This window comes from Oncorhynchus keta, chromosome 6 (genome assembly GCF_023373465.1).
Source record: "Oncorhynchus keta strain PuntledgeMale-10-30-2019 chromosome 6, Oket_V2, whole genome shotgun sequence".
Taxonomy (NCBI): domain Eukaryota; kingdom Metazoa; phylum Chordata; class Actinopteri; order Salmoniformes; family Salmonidae; genus Oncorhynchus; species Oncorhynchus keta.
In genome coordinates, this window is record NC_068426.1 from 18,661,902 (window position 1) to 18,687,095 (window position 25,194).

At 41.4% G+C, this 25,194-nt stretch overlaps 1 protein-coding gene across 2 annotated transcripts in view; it reads left to right on the forward strand.

Moving 5' to 3' along the window:
* The window catches only part of LOC118385150 (gamma-aminobutyric acid receptor subunit beta-4-like), a 48,188-nt gene that overhangs the window by 9,853 nt on the left and 13,141 nt on the right, over window positions 1-25,194 (forward strand). For both annotated transcript variants that reach the window (XM_052521055.1, XM_052521056.1), the window contains exons 3-4: window positions 13,702-13,769; window positions 20,588-20,808. In XM_052521055.1, coding sequence (XP_052377015.1) covers window positions 13,702-13,769; window positions 20,588-20,808 — 289 coding nt within the window. The remainder of the gene's footprint in view (window positions 1-13,701; window positions 13,770-20,587; window positions 20,809-25,194) is intronic.

The window sequence follows — 25,194 nt, forward strand, 5'->3', positions numbered from 1 at the left end:
CTCCTGTCCTGGGGGTTGGTCTCAGTCTACTGTAAAGCTCCTGTCCTGGGGGTTGGTCTCAGTCTACTGTAAAGCTCCTGTCCTGGGGGTTGGTCTCAGTCTACTGTAAAGCCCCTGAATTGGGGGGTGGTCCCAGTCTACTGTAAAGCTCCTGTCCTGGGGGTTGGTCCCAGTCTACTGTAAAGCTCCTGAATTGTGGGTTGGTCCCAGTCATTGTAAAGCTCCTGTCCTGGGGGGTGGTCCCAGTCTACTGTAAAGCTCCTGAATTGGGGTTGGTCCCAGTCTACTGTAAAGCTCCTGTCCTGGGGGGTTGGTCTCAGTCTACTGTAAAGCTCCTGCATTGGGGGTTGGTCTCAGTCTACTGTAAAGCTCCTGCCTGTGGGTTGGTCTCAGTCTACTGTAAAGCTCCTGAATTGGGGGTTGGTCTCAGTCTACTGTAAAGCTCCTGTCCTGGGGGTTGGTCTCAGTCTACTGTAAAGCTCCTGACCTGTGGGTTGGTCTCAGTCTACTGTAAAGCTCCTGAATTGGGGGGTGGTCCCAGTCTACTGTAAAGCTCCTGAATTGGGGATTGGTCCCAGTCCCTGTAAAGCTCCTGAATTGGGGGTTGGTCCCAGTCATTGTAAAGCTCCTGTCCTGGGGGGTGGTCCCAGTCTACTGTAAAACTCCTGAATTGGGGGTTGGTCCCAGTCTACTGTAAAGCTCCTGTCCTGGGGGTTGGTCTCAGTCTACTGTAAAGCTCCTGAATTGGGGGTTGGTCTCAGTCTACTGTAAAGCTCCTGCCTGTGGGTTGGTCTCAGTCTACTGTAAAGCTCCTGCATTGGGGGTTGGTCTCAGTCTACTGTAAAGCTCCTGCCTGTGGGTTGGTCTCAGTCTACTGTAAAGCTCCTGAATTGGGGGTTGGTCTCAGTCTACTATAAAGCTCCTGTATTGGGGGTTGGTCTCAGTCTACTGTAAAGCTTCTGGACATTAGTGTTATTGGTTCCAGTCCAAGGACCAGTTCCAGGATCCTGTACAGTGTGGAGCGCAGTAAGGGCCTCCAGCCATGTGGAGTAGGAGTCTGAGACACATCATTCAGCCGTAACTATAAGCACCTGGGCTCCCACTATGGGTGACCCAGGCACACACTCCAACACTCTAACACTCTCAGTGCCAGTTCACCCCTCGGCCATAGCATCAGAGACGACCACCAGTCAGTCCCCTCCTCTACACGCAACCCTCTTTTTACTGATCTCATTCCCCATTGAGCCCAAATGAGTCCCAGCTGCAGCCTGATCTCATTCCCCATTGAGCCCAAATGAGTCCCAGCTGCAGCCTGATCTCATTCCCCATTGAGCCCAAATGAGTCCCAGCTGCAGCCTGATCTCATTCCCCATTGAGCCCAAATGAGTCCCAGCTGCAGCCTGATCTCATTCCCCATTGAGCCCAAATGAGTCCCAGCTGCAGCCTGATCTCATTTGTAATGGCAGAGCAGTAAATGTAGTAATGAAACAGCACAGTCATTGCAGTGACATTGATGCTCAGTACAGTACAGTATTTATGTACATCTCACTGACCTAATGCAAAAGTTGTTGATGAGATTCAATCGTGTTTTCCATCTGAGAAGGCGAGGCCTAGCTATCATAATAGCTGCTGTTCATCTTCTTTGCTATATTATCTGTAACAGTATCCAATAAAACACTCCCCCTCAAGTCTGTTTATGAAAGCAGAATGGCTCACACAGAACATTTACTCTTTACATATAGTGTGTACAGAGAGTGATTCCCATGCTTTGCAGTGTGTCCATTATGGGTGTGGGGGGCAGGGATGGGGCCAGGGTGTGGGGGCAGGGATGGGGCCAGGGTGTGGGGGCAGGGATGGGGGCCAGGGTGTGGGGGGCAGGGATGGGGGCCAGGGTGTGGGGGCAGGGATGGGGGGCAGGGATGGGGGCAGGGAGTGAGGGATGGCATGCAGGCGATGAGAGTTGCTTCATCTTCAAATTCAGCATCTTTGAACTGGAGAGAGAAAAAAAGCGCTGATGGAAATTACACCCAAATGCATCCCAGCGGACTGCGAAGTACAGAAACCAAAAGTCGCACACTGTCAAGGCATCTTGCACGCAGGGCATTTTTCCCCTTTTCGACTTCCCTCCTCATGCCCCCAGTGATTGATGGGAGATGTGTACTTGAGCGGGCCGGGAGGGACCGGCCAAGGGTGGGATGCAGCTATCCAATTGTTTAGATAGATAAACAAGGAAAGAAATGTCATTTACGGCACCCAGAGATTGATGCCACCAGCCCCAATGCCAGGAAGCATGTTTAAAAGCCCATCTCATTACTGAAACTCAGCTTTCTGGAGTCATTGGATAGTTTTGTTGGATGGGGCCGGTGTCCTTCTGCATGCTCTGTCTCTCTTTCTCATGTACTCTGTCTTCACTGTGCCCTCTATGTCTGATGTCACTATATAACTAGTGGAATGATCTCCCTTCATCCATCCACAATCATGTCAACTCAGAAGGCTATTTCATTAGCATTAGTTATGTTAATTGTATGTCTGATCTCTATGGCTCTGATGAGACAATGTAGTATTTTGGTTTACTAATGCAGTCATTGGTCTGCTTTCCCAGACCCAGATTAAAGTACAGATGCAGGATCTTAATTTGGCCTGTTTCACACAGCAGGAAAATAATCCTGCAGCAACAGGAAATGTGAATTATTGTGTGGATTATTATTGATGTACATTTTTGTAGAGGTTGATACATTTTTGGTTTTTAGGCAAATCAAGTCTGAAATTTGTAAGCTTTTGGAAACCTCGAAAGCACTACAAATTTGCATTTCCTGCCATGCAGAACATTTCCCGAAACAACAGGGTAATCTAATTAAGATCCTACACCTGTAGCTTGCAGATCAGGGGCTTCTCAACGACAGGTGTGTTGGTGATGGAGGAAAGCAATGAACATTGTATGAGAGAGAGTCATTTGAAGACATGTATTCCAGCGTGTAAATAGGAATACATTGAGAACTCCACTTATGTAGCACAAGTGTCAATACCAATATACCTCTGCTTTCACTACTGCATCGACTGTCACTACTGCTACTACTAATAATATTAACCAATATACCCTGATAATAACCACAATGAAAAAAGACGATGTGGACTAATTATATACGATCCCGTTTTTCGTCTCCACAGGGCTCTTGATAGTGTGGCTGCTTCTGATGACTATTAAAGCGCAACGAGCCAACCCTTAATTATGACTCATAGCTTCCAGCTACACATGTTGGAAATGAAATCTATTGATGATGACAAATATCAGGTATGATGGATATTCAATCCCTTGGCCTATGTCTCGGGAAGAGTATGCATCAGTGCAGGCTGCTGAGGGGAGGACGGCTAATAGTAATGGCTGGAATGGAGTGAATCGAATGGTTTCCATGTGGTTGATACCTTTCCATTGGCTCCATTCCAGCCATTATTATGAGCCATTCCTCCCCTCAGCAGCCTCCACTGGTAAGCATGTTGGCACACAACTATAAAGTCATACATTTGATGCATAAAAAGCATTGCATGGCAACACAGCATGCAGGTTTATTGGTTTATTGTCTCAAGAAGGAGCTTTTATGACAGCAGTGGCCATTGAACACAAAAGTGAGTGCAAATTCAACACAATGTATGTAAAGCACCGTGCTTCCCTTGTAATGTTATAGTGAGAATGCTTCGCAGTTGCCATGGAACCCTCTGTTGCTAAGCAATGAGTCAATTATTCGTTTTTATATCAGAGGCAGAGTGGTATTTTTTGTGCAATGGCGTTATCCAGCAAATGTGTTTTCAGTGTTCAATTGACTGCATTCATGGAATAACATGATCGACACAAACCTCACAAGTAATGCAATTACACCAGAGTAACATGAAATGGGCACAAAGCCAAAGTGCAACAACATCAACATCCTGATCATCTAGAAAGACTACTACTGCAGACACCACCTGACAAATAGCAGTGAGATGACACCTTTCAAAGTGATCCCGTATGTAAAGCTGTATTCCTTGTAAGGCATTATACAACACAGTCCTTTTCTGGTGATCAACAGCAAAACAGATGGTAGAAAGGTAGAATCCAGTAGAAGGCACTTCATGGTGTGTACTGTATGTGTACTATATGTGTACTGTATGTGTACTGTATGTGTATGTACCCATGGGCTCTCTGAAAGTGGGGGTGCCCCCCCCAAAAAACGATTATATATACATATATTTATTTATTATTTTTAACTATTTCTTTCAATTCTACACTGTTTCTTCACACGGAATTTATATTTATGGTTTTGTCACAATCATTATTGCACACAAGGCCAGAAATTATTTTGCACATTTATCTATATGCCAACAGTGCGCAACAATGCCTAATTTATCATAACCATTACAGATAACAAATCCTAATTGCTAAATTGCCCCATATACAGTATATTCACTCAATAAAAAAGGAGTGTAATTTAAGATTGATTCATTGAAACTGTAATATCAACTGGTGATATTATGGAACACAGTCTTCAAACAGGCAGTGGATCTTGCTTAAAGCCTATGTCTGTGCAATGGCATAGCCCTGTATTGTTCATTTTGCAGACAAGACGCTATTATTTCCTGAGCCCCTATCGCAGTCAACACACTCCTATTTTTTTTATTAAAAAAGGTGATGTAATATAACAGAATAAAATATAACAGAATATTTCAACGTTGCTCGTGGCGAGTGATGCGCACCTCGCAAGTCTGGAACAGTTATTCCCAAAGAGTGATCATTTGAAACGTGGCTCAATTTGTTGAGTTGAAAGACCATTTTTTTTCAATGTTATTTTCCATATACAGACGTTTCATTTAGTTTATTCTGCCTATTCCTTGGAATTGTCTAAATGGACAATTCCACATTGGACACTTCATGACGATGAGTTATGGCCACCACATCTGTTTGGTGACTAGGCCTCATGATTCTGATGAAAATAAGCTCTTTGTCTTTATCAAACAAATGTTTGTTCATATATTCAGTGAACTTGGCGAACTGCTAGTGTCTATGTTTAGGAGGGTTATAGCCTAGCCCTGGGCTAACCAATTCTAAATGGCACTAGTAGTTCGCAAAGTAGCCTTAGCGGAAAATAGACAGGATCCAATCATTCCTTCAATAATAATTACTTCAATCAACAAGTCCATTTTGCATTTGCCGTGAACTGTCGTCATTTGGCAAGGAATGTAGTTGTGTATCCCATCAGTCAGATATGTTTATATAGCCATTTATTTCTGTAGGCCTAATGGGAGCTTGTGTATCCCATCAGTCAGATATGTTTATATAGCCATTTATTTCTGTAGGCCTAATGGGAGCTTGTGTATCCCATCAGTCAGATATGTTTATATAGCCATTTATTTCTGTAGGCCTAATGGGAGCTTGTGTATCCCATCAGTCAGATATGTTTATATAGCCATTTATTTCTGTAGGCCTAATGGGAGCTTGTGTATCCCATCAGTCAGATATGTTTATATAGCCATTTATTTCTGTAGGCCTAATGGGAGCTTGTGTATCCCATCAGTCAGATATGTTTATATAGGCATTTATTTCTGTGGGCCTAATGGGAGCTTGTGTATCCCATCAGTCAGATATGTTTATATAGCCATTTATTTCTGTAGGCCTAATGGGAGCTTGTGTATCCCATCAGTCAGATATGTTTATATAGCCATTTATTTCTGTGGGCCTAATGGGAGCTTGTGTATCCCATCAGTCAGATATGTTTATATAGCCATTTATTTCTGTGGGCCTAATGGGAGCTTGTGTATCCCATCAGTCAGATATGTTTATATAGCCATTTATTTCTGTAGGCCTAATGGGAGCTTGTGTATCCCATCAGTCAGATATGTTTATATAGCCATTTATTTCTGTAGGCCTAATGGGAGCTTGTGTATCCCATCAGTCAGATATGTTTATATAGCCATTTATTTCTGTAGGCCTAATGGGAGCTTGTGTATCCCATCAGTCAGATATGTTTATATAGCCATTTATTTCTGTAGGCCTAATGGGAGCTTGTGTATCCCATCAGTCAGATATGTTTATATAGCCATTTATTTCTGTGGGCCTAATGGGAGCTTGTGTATCCCATCAGTCAGATATGTTTATATAGCCATTTATTTCTGTGGGCCTAATGGGAGCTTGTGTATCCCATCAGTCAGATATGTTTATATAGGCATTTATTTCTGTGGGCCTAATGGGAGCTTGTGTATCCCATCAGTCAGATATGTTTATATAGCCATTTATTTCTGTGGGCCTAATGGGAGCTTGTGTATCCCATCAGTCAGATATGTTTATATAGCCATTTATTTCTGTGGGCCTAATGGGAGCTTGTGTATCCCATCAGTCAGATATGTTTATATAGCCATTTATTTCTGTAGGCCTAATGGGAGCTTGTGTATCCCATCAGTCAGATATGTTTATATAGGCATTTATTTCTGTAGGCCTAATGGGAGCTTGTGTATCCCATCAGTCAGATATGTTTATATAGCCATTTATTTCTGTAGGCCTAATGGGAGCTTGTGTATCCCATTAGTCAGATATGTTTATATAGGCATTTATTTCTGTGGGCCTAATGGGAGCTTGTGTATCCCATCAGTCAGATATGTTTATATAGGCATTTATTTCTGTAGGCCTAATGGGAGCCTGTGTATCCCATCAGTCAGATATGTTTATATAGCCATTTCTGTAGGCCTAATGGGAGCTTGTGTATCCCATTAGTCAGATATGTTTATATAGGCATTTATTTCTGTGGGCCTAATGGGAGCTTGTGTATCCTATCAGTCATATATGTTTATATAGGCATTTATTTCTGTGGGCCTAATGGGAGCTTGTGTATCCCATCAGTTAGATATGTTTATATAGGCATTTATTTCTGTGGGCCTAATGGGAGCTTGTGTGTGCACTCGTTGTAGAGGGAGCGGTCAGAATGCAATTGAGTGAGTGAGACACAGAGGAGAAAGGGAATTTAGGGAGCAGTACTGATTGACGCTTGGCTTGGCTTGGTTTCTTTTTTGTTGTGCCCCGCAAATGCACATATCGACCTACAAATGGAGTCAAAGCAAATTAACGTTGTGAGCGTATTCAGGGCGTAGTGGGAGGTGTGGGCTTTGTACTGACGCGTTTAGGTCCTGAGGTTTTAATTTCTTATCACCAACATGCATTCCAGCTTCATCACTGGCCCCAGCCCTACTTAGATAATTAGGATCATAAATCTTACCTGAGCTACTGCAAAACCATCACTTTTTTCTAGCATGCAGATATACTGTACCTATTGAAAGTGATTCCTTCTCCGTCCCCATCCTCCTACTGTTATGCAATTTGAGATCATTATTATCGTCTTTACCTGTATGACAGAAAACACTGCCACATCAGGGATAAAAACATACTGAGAAGGGATTGTTGGCCCTGAAGAGGGAGCCAGTCTAAACGGCCCCATCCACCTGAGGTATTCAAGGGACGGAGCCCTCTGTTTAACCCTTTACACTCCTACCCATATGCAGGTTGAAAATGTTAGATTTGGGCACTGATAATATCCTAAATTGGAACGTCGTGGCTGTACAGTATCATCCTATACATGATGTCAGAGCTCTGGCTCTGCGCTTCACAGCTCTGAATGGGTTTTGACTGGCAGCTGTTCTGAACTTGAGCACCACGCACGACAAGAAGTTGCCCCCATCCCTCCCCCCGTGAGTCCAAATGTGCACTTCACATTTCCAAATCATGAAACTCTTGTCATATACAGTCTCAACTATTATTGATCACTATTGTTGATGTACAGTTTAGTTACAAGATGACATGGCGTCATAGTCTAGGTTGTTCTGAACAGAATGAGACTGAAGCAAATTTTCCGTTGTACACGGACCTGAATGCATTCATATCTATGGGCACCAAAACTATGATCTGTTGCTCTGAATTGCCTTGTGAAAGACTAACACTGTAAGATCATATTTTATAACTTCAAATCAAATCTTGTTAGTCACATGCGCCGAACACAACCGTACAGTGAAATGCTTACTTACGATCCTCTAACCAACAATGTTGTTTTTTTTAAGAAGGAAAAAATAGGATCCCCAATCAGAGACAACGATAAACAGCTGTCTCTGATTGGGAACCAATTCAGGCCACCATAGACCTACATTTACCTAGACAATACCAAAACCCCATAGATATGGAAAAAACCCTAGACAAACAAAAAAACACATACCACCCTCATCACACCCTGACCTGACCAAAATAATAAAGAAAACAAAGATAACTAAGGTCAGGGCGTGACAGTAGGTAGGAGTTATTAAAGTGACTTAGCTCGTCATGTTGGCAATAGAACACGCTTTCAAATCATGCCCACCTGACCCAGATTGCGATTTATAATGGACCATTTTTGGGATTGCGTAAACAACAACGGTAATTATGTGATGGTGGGGATGCAGGGTTGTGTTCCAAATTAAACAACTACAAGTGTGCTTGCTGTCGTTTCTCAACAGCACAGTTGCTCAAAAAAAACACTTTATAGTTGAAGACTCTTCTTTTAGTCATAAAAGTGCATTGCAATTACTTAGAAACTGTGTGGCCACAATCCATTTGATTTGTCTCATGCGGCACCTAACCCATATTTCCCAGGAATAGTCTCATCGAGTTACCGAATGAGTCTTTTGATATTTTGTTATCGACAAATGTGGCAAAATGTATCCCACATGTAAAATGCAAATAAAATCAACAGTGTAATGTTTGGATTGAGTCTTGTGTCAGGTTGTGTCCTCACCTTTAGTCTAATACTTTTCCCATTATCTCCAAAATCTTTCCTTTCAATTGCTACCGTGGTTATGCATATGTTTTGCACATTTCTTCCATAAGAAACGTTTCAATTTAGCCCTATCCACATAGGTCAATTCCCACGAGAGTAAAGCCCAGGCACTCCACGATGCCACCTGCTTCACCTTTTGGCATTTAAATATGGACACAGATGATGGGGCCATCAGGCTGCTGAGTGTAAAAATGGAGGAAAATAACTGAAGTTTTGACGAAGCAGTGGATCTGCTCAGAGAAGCCCAAGAGCACAACATAAGTAGAGAGAGTAGAGGCAAAATGTCAAACAGAGAAAGGCAGAGAGGTGTGGAGAATCTGTGTGCTATGGCTTGGAGGGGTCTACAATGCAGCAGCTCCATTGCCAAAACAAACAGGTTTTTCTCATTCACTGGTGCTGTCCATAGATGGTTCCTGTTCGGTGGCAGACACAGGAATTTAGTGCTAATATTTTCTTCCTGTTTTATCATTGTATGTTAGTGAACTGCAAATGTGTTATAGAAATGTGCTTTTTTTCAATGCTGCTGACAGGATTTGGTAAATATTTTAATGGTGTTGTCTGTGTCTGCCTTCGCATCGATACTAACCTCAGGGGTGACGAATTTAAACTGAGTTACAGGCTGTGCACTTACTATGCTTCTTGCCATAGGGATATCCATTCTTCTTCTGTTCAAGATTTAAAGTAAGACTATGGCCAAGTGGTAGAATTTGTTTGGTTCCTCAGAGGGCTGTGCCCTCCTTGGCAGGGGGAATGTGCTGAGTTCAGAGGGGAGAGAGGAGACTGGCAGACAATCAAAGATCAGGAGATAAAGTGCCTGGATGCTGGACGCGGAGTTGGATTCAAGCCTGACTTTTTTTTAAAGGCTCTTTTCTCTACTCCACATTCCTTTAATGTGCCACGACAATACCCGGCAAGTTATGAGACTCAGCTGGAAGTAGTCCCTACTCTGGGAGATCAGGTCAGAGTTTAATGTCGGCGAGCAGCATCAGGTCACAGCAGTCAGTGGCTTAGATGCAGCTTATTGGGAAAGCAGTGGAAAGTGCTGACACACTCTGATGGGATAATTGCTAATAGTAGTTTGGGTTTGGCTCTGGACATTGCTATATCCCCATCTCACTCACACACACACATTAGCACACACAGACACACAAGCATGCACAAATGGATGCGCACACCCACACACTAACACATAATTATCTGATTTAATATCCTGCTTGTTCTATTTTCAGATAGCACATTTTCTGAAATGTGTTCCAATGAGAACACGTGAATTGATAAAAGCAGACATATCTGAGCCTCTCAGGCTGCCGTTGCTGAAGCGATATTTCCTTACAGCTCGCAAAAGTGCATCTGCAGGTAAGTGCTTTTCTTTTGAGAAAGCCACGGTGGCAAAGTGGATCCCTCTGTTTCATTGAAGCAGGGTACAACATATGCAGTAAGAGAGAGAGAGAGATCCTGGTGCTTTCTGTTTACAACCAGCGAACGAATGTACTTTGACATCTCTGGGGGAAATTGTTACTGGTTGCCTTCACAAAGCGCAATGGAAAATGGCCCCACATTTTCCGTTTATTTTTTTCTCAGAAAGAGATGGGTCAGGGAATATGACAAAGCTGCAGGGCATTGAAGAGAGATGTGGACTGCCTTGTCATGGCAGCTGGAGTTGGAGGAGAGGGGGAAAGAGAATAGGATTACAAAAAAAAGAGGAGAGATGTGCACTCCAAGTCAAGTGCTATGCTGGTTAATATTTCAGTGCCAGTATTTTGAGAAACATGGTAATTGTCAGATCGTTCGTGAGTAGGCTGGACTAGGAGTCATCTGCAGATTGTTTGAAGGAAGGAAAGAGAGTACACATAAACAACAATAAGGGATTTTTAACAGACTCTGAAAATCACTGTTTTCAAGATTCATTTCACTCCCTTGAAAAATGAGCACAAATTGAAAGGCAATGAATTGAATGGCATTCTGAGATGCAGTTACAGTAGCAATATTCTTCGGCACATCTTTCCCACGGTCCTCTCTGTTTCTTTGTCTGGGTGTTGTTTCTCTGGAGGGAAGATGGAACACCTTTTGCTGGATGGGTCTCCTTTGCCTGGCGTAGTTTGAGAGATCATTTTGTTCAATGCCCAACATTGCAGCACTTGTCCTGTTGTGTGTAAACCCCCTCTGAAATATTAATGCAACTAAAAAAAACATTTCTGTTGGTGGCAAGCCAGCCATTTCAAAAGCCCGCAGGGAGCTTGTTTCTCATAAGCAAATCTGTGACTCTGTGAGCAAAACACACCTGATGAAGTAGACAAGGCCCAGGTAACTGTTCAAGCAACTCTCCCAAGCACTGGTCTGTGGGGAAAAAAATCATTACTGCAGATTTTTTTATTTGATCAAAGAATGAATTTACTGGACCATATTGGCTACTTTGGAAGCTCTAACGATAACGAAGATCATTGAAACAGACGTTGAAGTAAAAAAACAAAATGCTTAAATTGATTGTTTAGGTCGTTACTGTAACAGCTTATCTGCCTATTTGTAAGTGCAAGGTACATGACATGTACATAGCTACACACACTAGCTGTAGGCCTCTTTTACTTACATCACTCTTAGCTCAAGGAAATAGTAGTTTACCTAAATCATTCTGTTGTAATAACTTGCATTGAACCCAGTGGTTGAGATGGTTCTTCCCTGGTCACTACTAGAAAAAAGGGGAATCTTTGGAGAAGTCCCGCAACAAAGGGTTGGATGTTACTCCCTTTTTTTTGACTGTTTTTTTTCTGTGTGCATCTGGTCATTATTTTTGTGCTTACACTTCATTTCTCCTTCACCTGATCATCATGATTCAGTGGTCTGCTAGTTGGGGAATATGGCTAATTCATTCATTTTGAGGGTGACACATTTCCCTTGTGCAGAGATTTAGGATTTTTTTACAGATCAAGGAGGGGACATTTGGGGTGAGGGGGCTGCCCTTGCTTTGAGCTCCAAAGTTGAATTATCGACAGTTGTCATGAACGTGAAAAACCTACAGTATGAAATAGCCCAACTTCTAGAACGTTTAAAATGCTTTTTTTATTTACATGTTTTACATGTGTAGGCCTATCCATTTTAATGTCAGGTTACAGATTTAGCTACATTATTTGTCTAACACCTACTTACACCTACTGTATGCAGATAAACTGTATGTTCATTGATTAAGCAGATGCTCCTATCTAGAGATAGTCACAAGTTAAGTGACATTCAGAATATATTTTTAGTGTCAGTACTGTCAGTATGTTTCTGCAGTTTTCCAGAACAGTTGCCTGCACATGTCCTCATCTTCTAGACAGAGAGCTCCTAAAGTACAAATTAGTCATTTAGCAGACTCACTTATCCAGAGAAATTAGGGTTAAGTGCCTTGCTTAAGCATACATTGACAGACTTTTCACCTTGTCAGCTCTGGGATTTGAACCAGTGACCTTTTGGCACAAAGCTCTTAACTGCTAGGCTATCTGCCACCTGTGGCACATTGACCATGCCACTATTTCAGCATCACTCTTTGACACAACCTATGAACCTTTCAGATGGTGCGTAAAACAGTATACGGACAGGTGAATTTATGTTAAATATGCACACATTTTCAAATCAATTATTAATTGAACACAAGATTATACACAAGATGCACACTCTTCTTGCGCCCTGCCGTCACATGTTCAGCACAGCACTTCTTAAAACCAAAGATTCAACATTAGCTTTGACGAATACACAATGACAACTGCTATTTCTTATGGGAGCAAAGGTCTCTCAACCTGTTTGTTCTAATATCCTTGATTTTTAACGAAGGTTAAAGCACTCCCCGGGGCAAGGCTCTGTACAGGGCTGACTAACTCCTCACGACTAAGACAAAGGCCAAATTGAGTAAATGAGTCATGCACAGTCGTTGAGTATACAGTATATGTGGATAATTGTAAGCCTTGTTTTTTGACCTCCCGTTTACTGACTAGGCCCACAGGTGCACGCACATAATGCCGTTTTACGTTGTTATTTTAACCGACTCAACACAGATCCACAGTCCGTTATAGAATCCAGGCCACTTTATACTGAAGGCCAGTTATATCTGAATGTAACTAAAACTGAAGGAACATTTTCCTTTAATTATTCTCTTTGACATTGCTGAATATCAACACACTTTGACATCCCTTTCACTTTAATGTTTCAGTTTCTTGTAAGGAGAAAGCAGTAGGATGAGATAATACGATTACATGATTTGAGGGGGGCGAGAATATTGAGCGTGAAATTAGCATGGTGTACCTGAATGTAATATAGATTCAAATTTTATGAAGATTAAAGAAAGATTTAGTCCGATTTTATATGGCTGTTTAAACACAGTGACCCAAGAGACACTCTTTCCGCCCAAAATTTGGATGTTACAATTAATTTGCCTCTTCTGCATTTTAGCCTTTTTGTGCCACTTCGTTCTGCCGCCCTTTTGGTCACTTTGCACATACTGTATGAGAAAGGTAAATGGGTTTAAGTAATGCTGGTCTGTTTCCTTCATGCTTTCCTCCTGTCTCTCCTCTTGTCTAATCTCGCTACAATCAATGGCCTACTCCTGCTCATATGAGGCTTGTTCCCACAGTTTTCAGAGAATGTTTGATTCAGTGATACTCTCTCCCACATCAGAAATGTCCAGTTCTAGTTTCATGCATAATGCAACCCCCCAAAAAAAAAAAAAAGAGTTATATCATGGTTCATGCAGTAATGTCGTGATAATTCAATGAGATAACCCACCATGTGAAGAGAATTTGTTTTCTTACGTTATTTTTAAAACAGAGGCCAAAAGTGTATTTCTGGCTCAGTGTAAATAATCTGTGTGAGTTTGTGTGTGACTGCACGGCCTCCTGTGTTCCCCCAGGTGCCCCAGTCATCGTAGGAATGAGCATCAACATCGCTAGCATTGACTCCATCTCAGAAGTGAACATGGTGAGTTACAAAACCCCTTCTCTCACAGTAGCAAAGTCTATACAGTACATCGACTCAATGTGTCAATTCTTATTTATAAGGGTACTGTAATGAATAATCAGGGAGAAAGAGGTGTAGATTCACACGCAGAGCGTGGCAGATGTTTATTAGGCCTTCGCAGAAGGCAGGAATCGTGGACACAGGAAGGCAATGGTCAAACACAGGTAGGCAGTCAAAAACAAACAATACCTCACAACCATATAAACAGAAATAACTGAACTAAATAGGGAGCTGATGAGACCAGGTGAGAAACGAACGCAGGTGAAATCAATGAACAAAAATGAAAGGGAGGGCTATGTTCTAGAACACAAAGAAACAGGGCTACGTTCTAGAACACAAAGAAACAGGGCTACGTTCTAGAACACAAAGAAACAGGGCTACGTTCTAGAACACAAAGAAACAGGACACAAGGTTGACTAAGAAAAGAAAAGCTGAACCTTACAGGTACTTAGTTGCAAACACTCAAATTGAACTAATTAAATTAACCTTGGACCCTTTCTTGATTTCTTGATTGTTCACAAAATAATATAATAATATAATCTGACCACATAAAGATGATCTAACAATGTGCAAGAGACCATAGTCGAGTTACAGTAATATCAAGAAAGGGTTCAAAGGGTCTTTGAGTGTTTGCAACGCAATACCATTTCAATCAGTCATATTTGCCCTTGCCAACATTAGATAACCATAGACATGTTGTGCATCTGTTTTGCTTGATTATATTACGCGTTAACTTGTGTTCATTAGAGAGCGGTGAGAAATCAGGCACAGTCTTGTGCATCCTTAAAGAAGACAATATGGCTGGTGTCTCAGCAATGACATCATTCTGTCGCTCTCCTCTCCATTGTATTTAAAGATATATATATATAATTGTATTTAGTGTGGCACAGTCACACTCAGAGTTCACTCCACCCACAAGCCAGAAGGGCTTTGCTGTTGGGTTTTGGGTTTGTTATCCCTACAACATTGTTATTTGGGGTCACTAGAGGATTTTCATCCAGTTCCGACAGCAGATATCATCTGTAATTTGTTAGAGGTAGTCACTAATGTATTTAGCTGTTTTCTTTATTTTTGAGCACATGCAAGTGAGGCCCTTTGATTTATTCATCTTGAAGTTATTGTAGAGATTCATGTTGTACTCCTGTGTTTTGAAAGACACAGCGAGTTTTAGCTTATGCAGTATGTTATTTTGGTTTCCCTGGACATTTGAGAAGGCAGCATCAAGTGCAAAGCTGAAAAGGTTGAACAAACTTCTGGTGAACAAAGACCGATCAAAAACATTTGTCAACTGGGAAAACTCTTGATAATCTCAACATGTGTGTTATGTCTAACACCATAACTTGTCTATTTTAGCTGTTCATTTGTGTACTTTGTCAGCAAGCCAACATAGTCATAGCAAAAGAATAACAAATTCCACCCCAAAAAATTGCAATCAGACAAAAGCCATTGTAAAAACAAATATTTCACATGAAAAAAAAAAACATTTCATTTAATTATATTTTTTCAGGATGCTGCAAATATATATATTTTTATGGAAAATATGGACCAGCCTTTTCATAGGGTAAGACTGAGAGAATGTAGGTCATGTCCAGCTGAATAACCACTCAGATTAGCTCTCAGTCCACTTATAATATGTGACGTACATTATGGTTCACTTGTATTTTAAGACAATTATATTGAGATTTCGGGACACTGAGGTTCCCAGAATAATTGGCAGCATTTATCATGCAAAATTCAGAAGGACTGTACTGTCATCAGAGGACGTATTAATCTTAACGTGGCCTTTAAATCACTTCCCTGTAAGTCTTTCCTTTCATTATGGTTCCATTGTATCCTAGAAGATCACTGATAGTGCTTTCTGATATTCTGTGCACATAATGATTATGATAATACATGTAATGGTACTATGTGTATGGATAGGGCAAGTACAGTAGAGGTAACTTGTACTTCCCATAGTTGGAGCTTGGAGTTGGATAGGGCAAGTACAGTAGAGGTAACTTGTACTTTGTATAGTTGGAGCTTGGAGTTGGATAGGGCAAGTACAGTAGAGGTAACTTGTACTTTGTATAGTTGGAGCTTGGAGTTGGATAGGGCAAGTACAGTAGAGGTAACTTGTACTTTGTATAGTTGGAGCTTGGAGTTGGATAGGACAAGTACAGTAGAGGTAACTTGTACTTCCCATAGTTGGAGCTTGGAGTTGGATAGGACAAGTACAGTAGAGGTAACTTGTACTTCCCATAGTTGGAGCTTGGAGTTGGATAGGGCAAGTACAGTAGAGGTAACTTGTACTTCCCATATTTGGAGCTTGGAGTTGAATAGGGCAAGTACAGTAGAGGTAACTTGTACTTCCCATAGTTGGAGCTTGGAGTTGAATAGGGCAAGTACAGTAGAGGTAACTTGTACTTTGTATAGTTGGAGCTTGGAGTTGGATAGGGCAAGTACAGTAGAGGTAACTTGTACTTCCCATAGTTTGAGCTTGGAGTTGAATAGGGCAAGTACAGTAGAGGTAACTTGTACTTCCCATAGTTTGAGCTTGGAGTTGAATAGGGCAAGTACAGTAGAGGTAACTTGTACTTCCCATAGTTGGAGCTTGAGTTGAATAGGGCAAGTACAGTAGAGGTAACTTGTACTTCCCATATTTGGAGCTTGGAGTTGGATAGGGCAAGTACAGTAGAGGTAACTTGTACTTCCCATATTTGGAGCTTGAGTTGAATAGGGCAAGTACAGTAGAGGTAACTTGTACTTCCCATAGTTGGAGCTTGAGTTGAATAGGGCAAGTACAGTAGAGGTAACTTGTACTTCCCATAGTTGGAGCTTGGAGTTGGATAGGGCAAGTACAGTAGAGGTAACTTGTACTTTGTATAGTTGGAGCTTGGAGTTGGATAGGGCAAGTACAGTAGAGGTAACTTGTACTTCCCATAGTTGGAGCTTGGAGTTGGATAGGGCAAGTACAGTAGAGGTAACTTGTACTTTGTATAGTTGGAGCTTGGAGTTGGATAGGGCAAGTACAGTAGAGGTAACTTGTACTTCCCATAGTTTGAGCTTGGAGTTGGATAGGGCAAGTACAGGTGAGGTAACTTGTACTTTGTATAGTTGGAGCTTGGAGTTGGATAGGGCAAGTACAGGTGAGGTAACTTGTACTTTGTATAGTTGGAGCTTGGAGTTGGATAGGGCAAGTACAGTAGAGGTAACTTGTACTTTGTATAGTTGGAGCTTGGAGTTGGATAGGGCAAGTACAGTAGAGGTAACTTGTACTTCCCATAGTTGGAGCTTGGAGTTGGATAGGGCAAGTACAGGTGAGGTAACTTGTACTTTGCATAGTTGGAGCTTGGAGTTGGATAGGGCAAGTACAGTAGAGGTAACTTGTACTTTGCATAGTTTGAGCTTGGAGTTGGATAGGGCAAGTACAGGTGAGGTAACTTGTACTTCCCATAGTTGGAGCTTGGAGTTGGATAGGGCAAGTACAGTAGATGTAACTTGTACTTCCCATAGTTGGAGCTTGAGTCGGATAGGGCAAGTACAGTAGAGGTAACTTGTACTTTGCATAGTTTGAGCTTGGAGTTGGATAGGGCAAGTACAGGTGAGGTAACTTGTACTTCCCATAGTTGGAGCTTGGAGTTGGATAGGGCAAGTACAGGTGAGGTAACTTGTACTTCCCATAGATGGAGCTTGGAGTTGAATAGGGCAAGTACAGTAGAGGTAACTTGTACTTCCCATAGTTGGAGCAAGTACAGTAGAGGTAACTTGAGTTGGAGCTTAGTTGGATAGGGCAAGTACAGTAGAGGTAACTTGTACTTCCCATAGTTGGAGCTTGGAGTTGGATAGGGCAAGTACAGTAGAGGTAACTTGTACTTCCCATAGTTGGAGCTTGGAGTTGGATAGGGCAAGTACAGTAGAGGTAACTTGTACTTTGTATAGTTGGAGCTTGGAGTTGGATAGGGCAAGTACAGTAGAGGTAACTTGTACTTCCCATAGTTGGAGCTTGGAGTTGGATAGGGCAAGTACAGTAGAGGTAACTTGTACTTCCCATAGTTGGAGCTTGGAGTTGGATAGGGCAAGTACAGTAGAGGTAACTTGTACTTTGTATAGTTGGAGCTTGGAGTTGGATAGGACAAGTACAGTAGAGGTAACTTGTACTTTGTATAGTTGGAGCTTGAGTTGAATAGGACAAGTACAGTAGAGGTAACTTGTACTTCCCATAGTTGGAGCTTGGAGTTGGATAGGGCAAGTACAGTAGAGGTAACTTGTACTTCCCATAGTTGGAGCTTGGAGTTGGATAGGACAAGTACAGTAGAGGTAACTTGTACTTCCCATAGTTGGAGCTTGGAGTTGGATAGGACAAGTACAGTAGAGGTAACTTGTACTTCCCATAGTTGGAGCTTGGAGTTGAATAGGGCAAGTACAGTAGAGGTAACTTGTACTTTGTATAGTTGGAGCTTGGAGTTGGATAGGGCAAGTACAGTAGAGGTAACTTGTACTTCCCATAGTTGGAGCTTGAGTTGAATAGGGCAAGTACAGTAGAGGTAACTTGTACTTCCCATAGTTGGAGCTTGGAGTTGGATAGGGCAAGTACAGTAGAGGTAACTTGTACTTTGTATAGTTGGAGCTTGGAGTTGGATAGGGCAAGTACAGTAGAGGTAACTTGTACTTCCCATAGTTGGAGCTTGGAGTTGGATAGGGCAAGTACAGGTGAGGTAACTTGTACTTCCCATAGTTGGAGCTTGGAGTTGAATAGGGCAAGTACAGGTGAGGTAACTTGTACTTCCCATAGTTGGAGCTTGGAGTTGAATAGGGCAAGTACAGGAGAGGTAACTTGTACTTCCCATAGTTGGAGCTTGGAGTTGGATAGGGCAAGTACAGGTGAGGTAACTTGTACTTCCCATAGTTGGAGCTTGGAGTTGGATAGGGCAAGTACAGTAGAGGTAACTTGTACTTCCCATAGTTGGAGCTTGGAGTTGAATAGGGCAAGTACAGTAGAGGTAACTTGTACTTCCCATAGTTGGAGCTTGGAGTTGAATAGGGCAAGTACAGGTGAGGTAACTTGTACTTCCCATAGTTGGAGCTTGGAGTTGAATAGGGCAAGTACAGTAGAGGTAACTTGTACTTTGTATAGTTGGAGCTTGGAGTTGGATAGGGCAAGTACAGTAGAGGTAACTTGTACTTCCCATAGTTGGAGCTTGGAGTTGGATAGGGCAAGTACAGGTGAGGTAACTTGTACTTTGTATAGTTGGAGCTTGGAGTTGGATAGGGCAAGTACAGTAGAGGTAACTTGTACTTCCCATAGTTGGAGCTTGGAGTTGGATAGGGCAAGTACAGGTGAGGTAACTTGTACTTTGTATAGTTGGAGCTTGGAGTTGGATAGGGCAAGTACAGGTGAGGTAACTTGTACTTTGCATAGTTGGAGCTTGGAGTTGGATAGGGCAAGTACAGTAGAGGTAACTTGTACTTCCCATAGTTGGAGCTTGGAGTTGGATAGGGCAAGTACAGGTGAGGTAACTTGTACTTCCCATAGTTTGAGCTTGGAGTTGGATAGGGCAAGTACAGTAGAGGTAACTTGTACTTTGCATAGTTGGAGCTTGGAGTTGGATAGGGCAAGTACAGGTGAGGTAACTTGTACTTCCCATAGTTGGAGCTTGGAGTTGGATAGGGCAAGTACAGGTGAGGTAACTTGTACTTCCCATAGTTGGAGCTTGGAGTTGGATAGGGCAAGTACAGTAGAGGTAACTTGTACTTTGCATAGTTTGAGCTTGGAGTTGGATAGGGCAAGTACAGGTGAGGTAACTTGTACTTCCCATAGTTGGAGCTTGGAGTTGGATAGGGCAAGTACAGGTGAGGTAACTTGTACTTCCCATAGTTGGAGCTTGGAGTTGGATAGGGCAAGTACAGTAGAGGTAACTTGTACTTCCCATAGTTGGAGCTTGGAGTTGGATAGGGCAAGTACAGTAGAGGTAACTTGTACTTCCCATAGTTGGAGCTTGGAGTTGGATAGGGCAAGTACAGTAGAGGTAACTTGTACTTCCCATAGTTGGAGCTTGGAGTTGGATAGGGCAAGTACAGTAGAGGTAACTTGTACTTCCCATAGTTGGAGCTTGGAGTTGGATAGGGCAAGTACAGTAGAGGTAACTTGTACTTTGTATAGTTGGAGCTTGGAGTTGGATAGGGCAAGTACAGGTGAGGTAACTTGTACTTCCCATAGTTGGAGCTTGGAGTTGGATAGGGCAAGTACAGTAGAGGTAACTTGTACTTTGTATAGTTGGAGCTTGGAGTTGGATAGGGCAAGTACAGTAGAGGTAACTTGTACTTCCCATAGTTGGAGCTTGGAGTTGGATAGGGCAAGTACAGTAGAGGTAACTTGTACTTCCCATAGTTGGAGCTTGGAGTTGGATAGGGCAAGTACAGTAGAGGTAACTTGTACTTTGTATAGTTGGAGCTTGGAGTTGAATAGGACAAGTACAGTAGAGGTAACTTGTACTTTGTATAGTTGGAGCTTGGAGTTGAATAGGACAAGTACAGTAGAGGTAACTTGTACTTCCCATAGTTTGAGCTTGGAGTTGAATAGGGCAAGTACAGTAGAGGTAACTTGTACTTCCCATAGTTTGAGCTTGGAGTTGAATAGGGCAAGTACAGTAGAGGTAACTTGTACTTCCCATAGTTGGAGCTTGGAGTTGGATAGGGCAAGTATAGGTGAGGTAACTTGTACTTTTTATAGTTGGAGCTTTTGTTCATGCATAACAACTAGTTCTTCTCAATCTGACAGTGCTGTCTCCCCTTTTTCACAGGATTATACCATCACAATGTATTTCCAGCAAAGTTGGCGAGACAAGCGTTTGGCATACGCTGAGCTGCCCCTCAACCTGACTCTGGATAACCGCGTGGCGGACCAGCTGTGGCTCCCAGACACCTACTTCCTTAACGACAAGAAGTCCTTTCTGCATGGCGTGACAGTAAAGAACCGTATGATTCGACTGCATCCTGATGGCACTGTGTTATATGGACTCAGGTAAAGCTAACTTTCATTGGAATTCTACTGTACCTAATGTGGTTAAAGTGTCTCAGGCTCCTTGCAGAGTCAACCAGGTTTTGGGCTAAAATGCCCTGGTATTTGGCAAAGTTAATGATGCCATTGACCTTAACAAGGGATCCAGCACTAGTAGAAAAAAAAACATAACATCAAAGATCCACCACCATATTTTACCGCAGGTATGAGATACTTTCTGCGTATGCTTCTGTTTTCAACACCTAACCCACCACTGGTGTGTGTGGCCAAAGAGCTACATTTAAATTTCGTCTGACCATTGCACCGGTTCCAATCCAAGTGCCAATGGCATTTACTAAACTCCAGGCGATGCTATGGTCAGATGACATGAAAAACAGAAGCACATGCAAAAAAAGTACCTCATACCTACAGTAAGAGAGCAGACAAAGGATATCAAGGATCTGGAAATATTCTGTACGGCAGAATGGTCTAAGATCCCTCCCAACGTGTTCTCCAATCTCCTAACACATTTGAGAAAAAGGCTCAGTGTCGTTATCCTCGCAAGGGAAGAACACTAGAGTACTGTAAACAGGTAGCAATCATTTCCCCCTTATCTTTTATTAGATTTTGTTGTATTACCTGTTAAACAAAATCCCTTTCTCTGAGCAATTGTATTAGTATAAAATAATATAATATCCCCCTTTTTGAGCATACAATATAGCTCAGTATTGTATACTTTATTTTTTACAGTATTTTTTTGCACATCTTTATCAAGGGTGTTAATAATTATGGACCTGACTGTACATATGGTGCACATGTTTGGGTTTTTAAATCAATGAATTTCCATTAACTCTATTTCTGGTGCATCATTTGTCTCTGGTGAATGGAGGCCTTGGAGGACAAGACAGAGAGTCCGTGCTCTTTGGGTTATGTAATGCTGATGTTTGTTGATTTGTTCCACAGGGCAGTCCCATTTTGAAATGTTTCAAAGCTAAAATCAAATTCAGCTGCAAATGTTAATTATAGGAAGCTTACAGCTATAAATGCGCAGATGCTGCTGAAATGACAACAGGACGATGTTTTGCCACTGCTATTACCTCATTCCACTCCACAATCAGTGGAGATGGCTTTTAGCTCTTGTCATGTGCTTTCCTTATTGTCTAGAATATTAAATATATCTTAGATAAGCCTCTGGAAAAGGATGTTGTTGTTTTCAAGAATGGGGGACTTTGCACATGCCCATTGATATGAAATATGATGATAGCATTATCAGTGTCTGTAAGATATGGCAGTCGTCTCCATTCCCAAATGAACAAATAGTATAGCATACAATGGTATACATACTCTAGTATTCACTTTTTGTTTTTGCAGACTTTACTGAAGTCAGCAAAAACACTCTAGTGGATACTGTAGTATTTACAGTTAACTATTGTATAAATACTGTAGTAAAAGAACTGTAGTATATATTGTAGTAATTAATGTAGTGTTTATGTGGAATGTACTATAGTATTTACTGTAGTGTTTCTGCGGACTGGGGTATAATATTGGATTTACTGTATAGTCTTTTGGCAGACATCACTATAGTATTTGCTATAGTGTTTTAGTTACATTATCTTTGACATAGAAGTGGAGGCTTTCTCCTTGAGGAAACTTACTGAAGAAATACTAAAAGAGGTAATTTTCCATGACCTGTAGGTAGGAAGGTAGGAAGGTAGATAGGACTGGGGTCTGAACAGATAGTTCAGAGCTTCTGCTCTTTTCTATAACCTGTAACAATCACAATCTATACTTGGCATGTAGGATTCTCACTTATGTGTGGCACAAATTGGTATATTGGGGAGTGGGATGGGCGGGCTATATGCTAATTAAATACTGTACTATATACAGTGTCTTCAGAAAGTATTCGCCCCCCCCTTGATTTATTCCCAAAAAATGTGTGTTACAAGGTGGGATGAAAATGTATTTAATAGTAATTCTCTGTCACTGATCTACACAAAATACTCTGTACTGCCAAAGGGGAAGAAGAATTCTAACATAAAATGTAAATAAAAACACTACTATATCTTGATTACATAAGTATTCACCCCCTGAGTTAATACATGTTAGAATCACCTTTGGCAGCGATTACAGCTGTGAGTATTTCTGGGTAAGTCTCTTAGAGCTTTACGCCCCTGGATTGTACGATATTTGGAACATTATTCTTTTAAAAATTATTCATGCTCTGTCAAGTTGTTTGTTGATCATTGCTAGACAGCCATTTTCATGTCTGCCATAGATTTTCAAGCCGATTTAAGTCAAACTGCAACTAGGCCACTCAGGAACATTCAATGACATTTTGGTAAGCAACTCCAGTGTATATTTAGCCTTGTGTTTTAGGTTATTACATTTACATTTACATTTAAGTCATTTAGCAGACGCTCTTATCCAGAGCGACTTACAAATTGGTGCATTCACCTTATGACATCCAGTGGAACAGCCACTTTACAATAGTGCATCTAAATCTTTTAAGGGGGGGGGGGGTGATTGTCCTGCTAAAAGTTGAATTTGTCTGTAGGAAAGCAGAATGAACCAGGCATTTCCTCTAGGATTTTGCCTGTGCTTAGCTCTATTCTGTTTCTTTTTAGCCCCCCAGAAACTCCCTAGTCCTTTGCCCGATGACAAGCATACCCATAACATGATGCAGCCATCACCATTTTTTAAAAATATGACGAGTGGTGCTCAGCGATGTATTGTGTTGGATTTGCCCCAAACATAATGTTTTGTAATCAGAACATCAACTTTTCAGTACATAAAGTTCATTTCTTTGCCATATCTTTTTGCAGTTTTACTTTAGTGCCTTAATCACAGCCATTAATGACTTCACCATATTCAATGTCTGCTTTTTTACCCATCCACCAAAAGGTTCTTTGCAAGGCATTGGAAAACCTCTCTGGTCTTTGTGGTTGAATCTCTGTTTGAAATTTAGTGCTCGACTGAGTGACCTTGCAGATAATTATATCTGTGGGGTACAGAGATGAGGTAGTCATTCAAAAATCATGTTAAACACTGTTGCTGCACACTGAGTGAGACCATGCAACTTATTATTGACTCGATAAGCACATTTTTACTCCTGAACTTATTTAGGCTTGCCATAACAAAGAGGTTGAATACTTATTGACTCAAGACATTTCCGCTTATCATTTTTTATGAATTTGTGTAAAAAAATATATATATATACATATATATAATTCCACTTTGACATTATTGGGTATCAATTTAAATCTAAATTTAATTCATTCTATATTCCGACTGTAGCACAACAAAATGTGGAAAAAGTCAAGGGGTCTGAAGGCACTGTACTATAGTATTTACTGTCGTGTTTTTACAGACATTTCTGTAGTAATTACTGTCGTGTTTTTGCGGAGTATAGTGTTTTTGCAGACATTTCTGTAGTATTTACTGTCGTGTTTTTGCAGACATTTCTGTAGTAATTACTGTCGTGTTTTTGCGGAGTATAGTGTTTTTGCAGACATTTCTGCAGTATTTACTGTCGTGTTTACTATAGTATTCTACAGTTTACTACATAATTCTATAGTAAGTACTGTTTGCATTCCATATATATAAAACTGTATTTTTTTATGTGGGGACTTTCGTATTAATGAGAGAGTTTGATGATGTTTGGAAGTGAGAGGGGGAACTAATGGGCTGGTAAATGCTTACTTAATATGTCTCTTGGTGGAATCTGCTGTGGGTGCAGGGGAGCGAGGGATGGAGGGGTGGAAGTGGTAGCAGCTTCTCCTGCTGCCCAGAGGGAGTTGGTGAAAAGGTGGAGGAATGAATTGAGGAAAGAATCATAAAGTGAGGACCGAATCCTGAATAGAGTACAGAGGGACTGTAGGGCAGTGCTGTTCAAAGCTGGGGTCATGGGGATTGCCAAATTTTAAATTCAAATCAACAAAATAAATGGGATGGGGTGGGAAGGTATTAAGAGTACAGATTATTTTATGGGACAATATACAAACTTTTTGAGAAAGATCATTTGAAAAATAAAATGTTATTGAGGAAATGTATTTATTGTTTCTCTTAATTTTGATAAGCGAGATGAACATGTATTGAATTAGATTTGGGGTGAGGTGAGCCTCTATGACTTATCGTAAAGACCATGACCCCTTTTGCCTTTCACAGGAAGACGTAAAAAAGCAGACTTTCTTGTTAGTTTGATTGACATGTGAGCTTCTTTTACAGTATAAGCCTGGGCTGTTTTCAGCAGGCACGACACAGGGACACAACAATGTTTTTATTGTGCAACAGAACGAATGTAGTAGTCACTGTTGTACTGCACGAGACAAACAAATATAGCACACCACTTATTCCTGGCTATTTTGTTTTGCTGGGATGTGAGGAGGAGGAGGTGGCGCACTTCCCATCCAG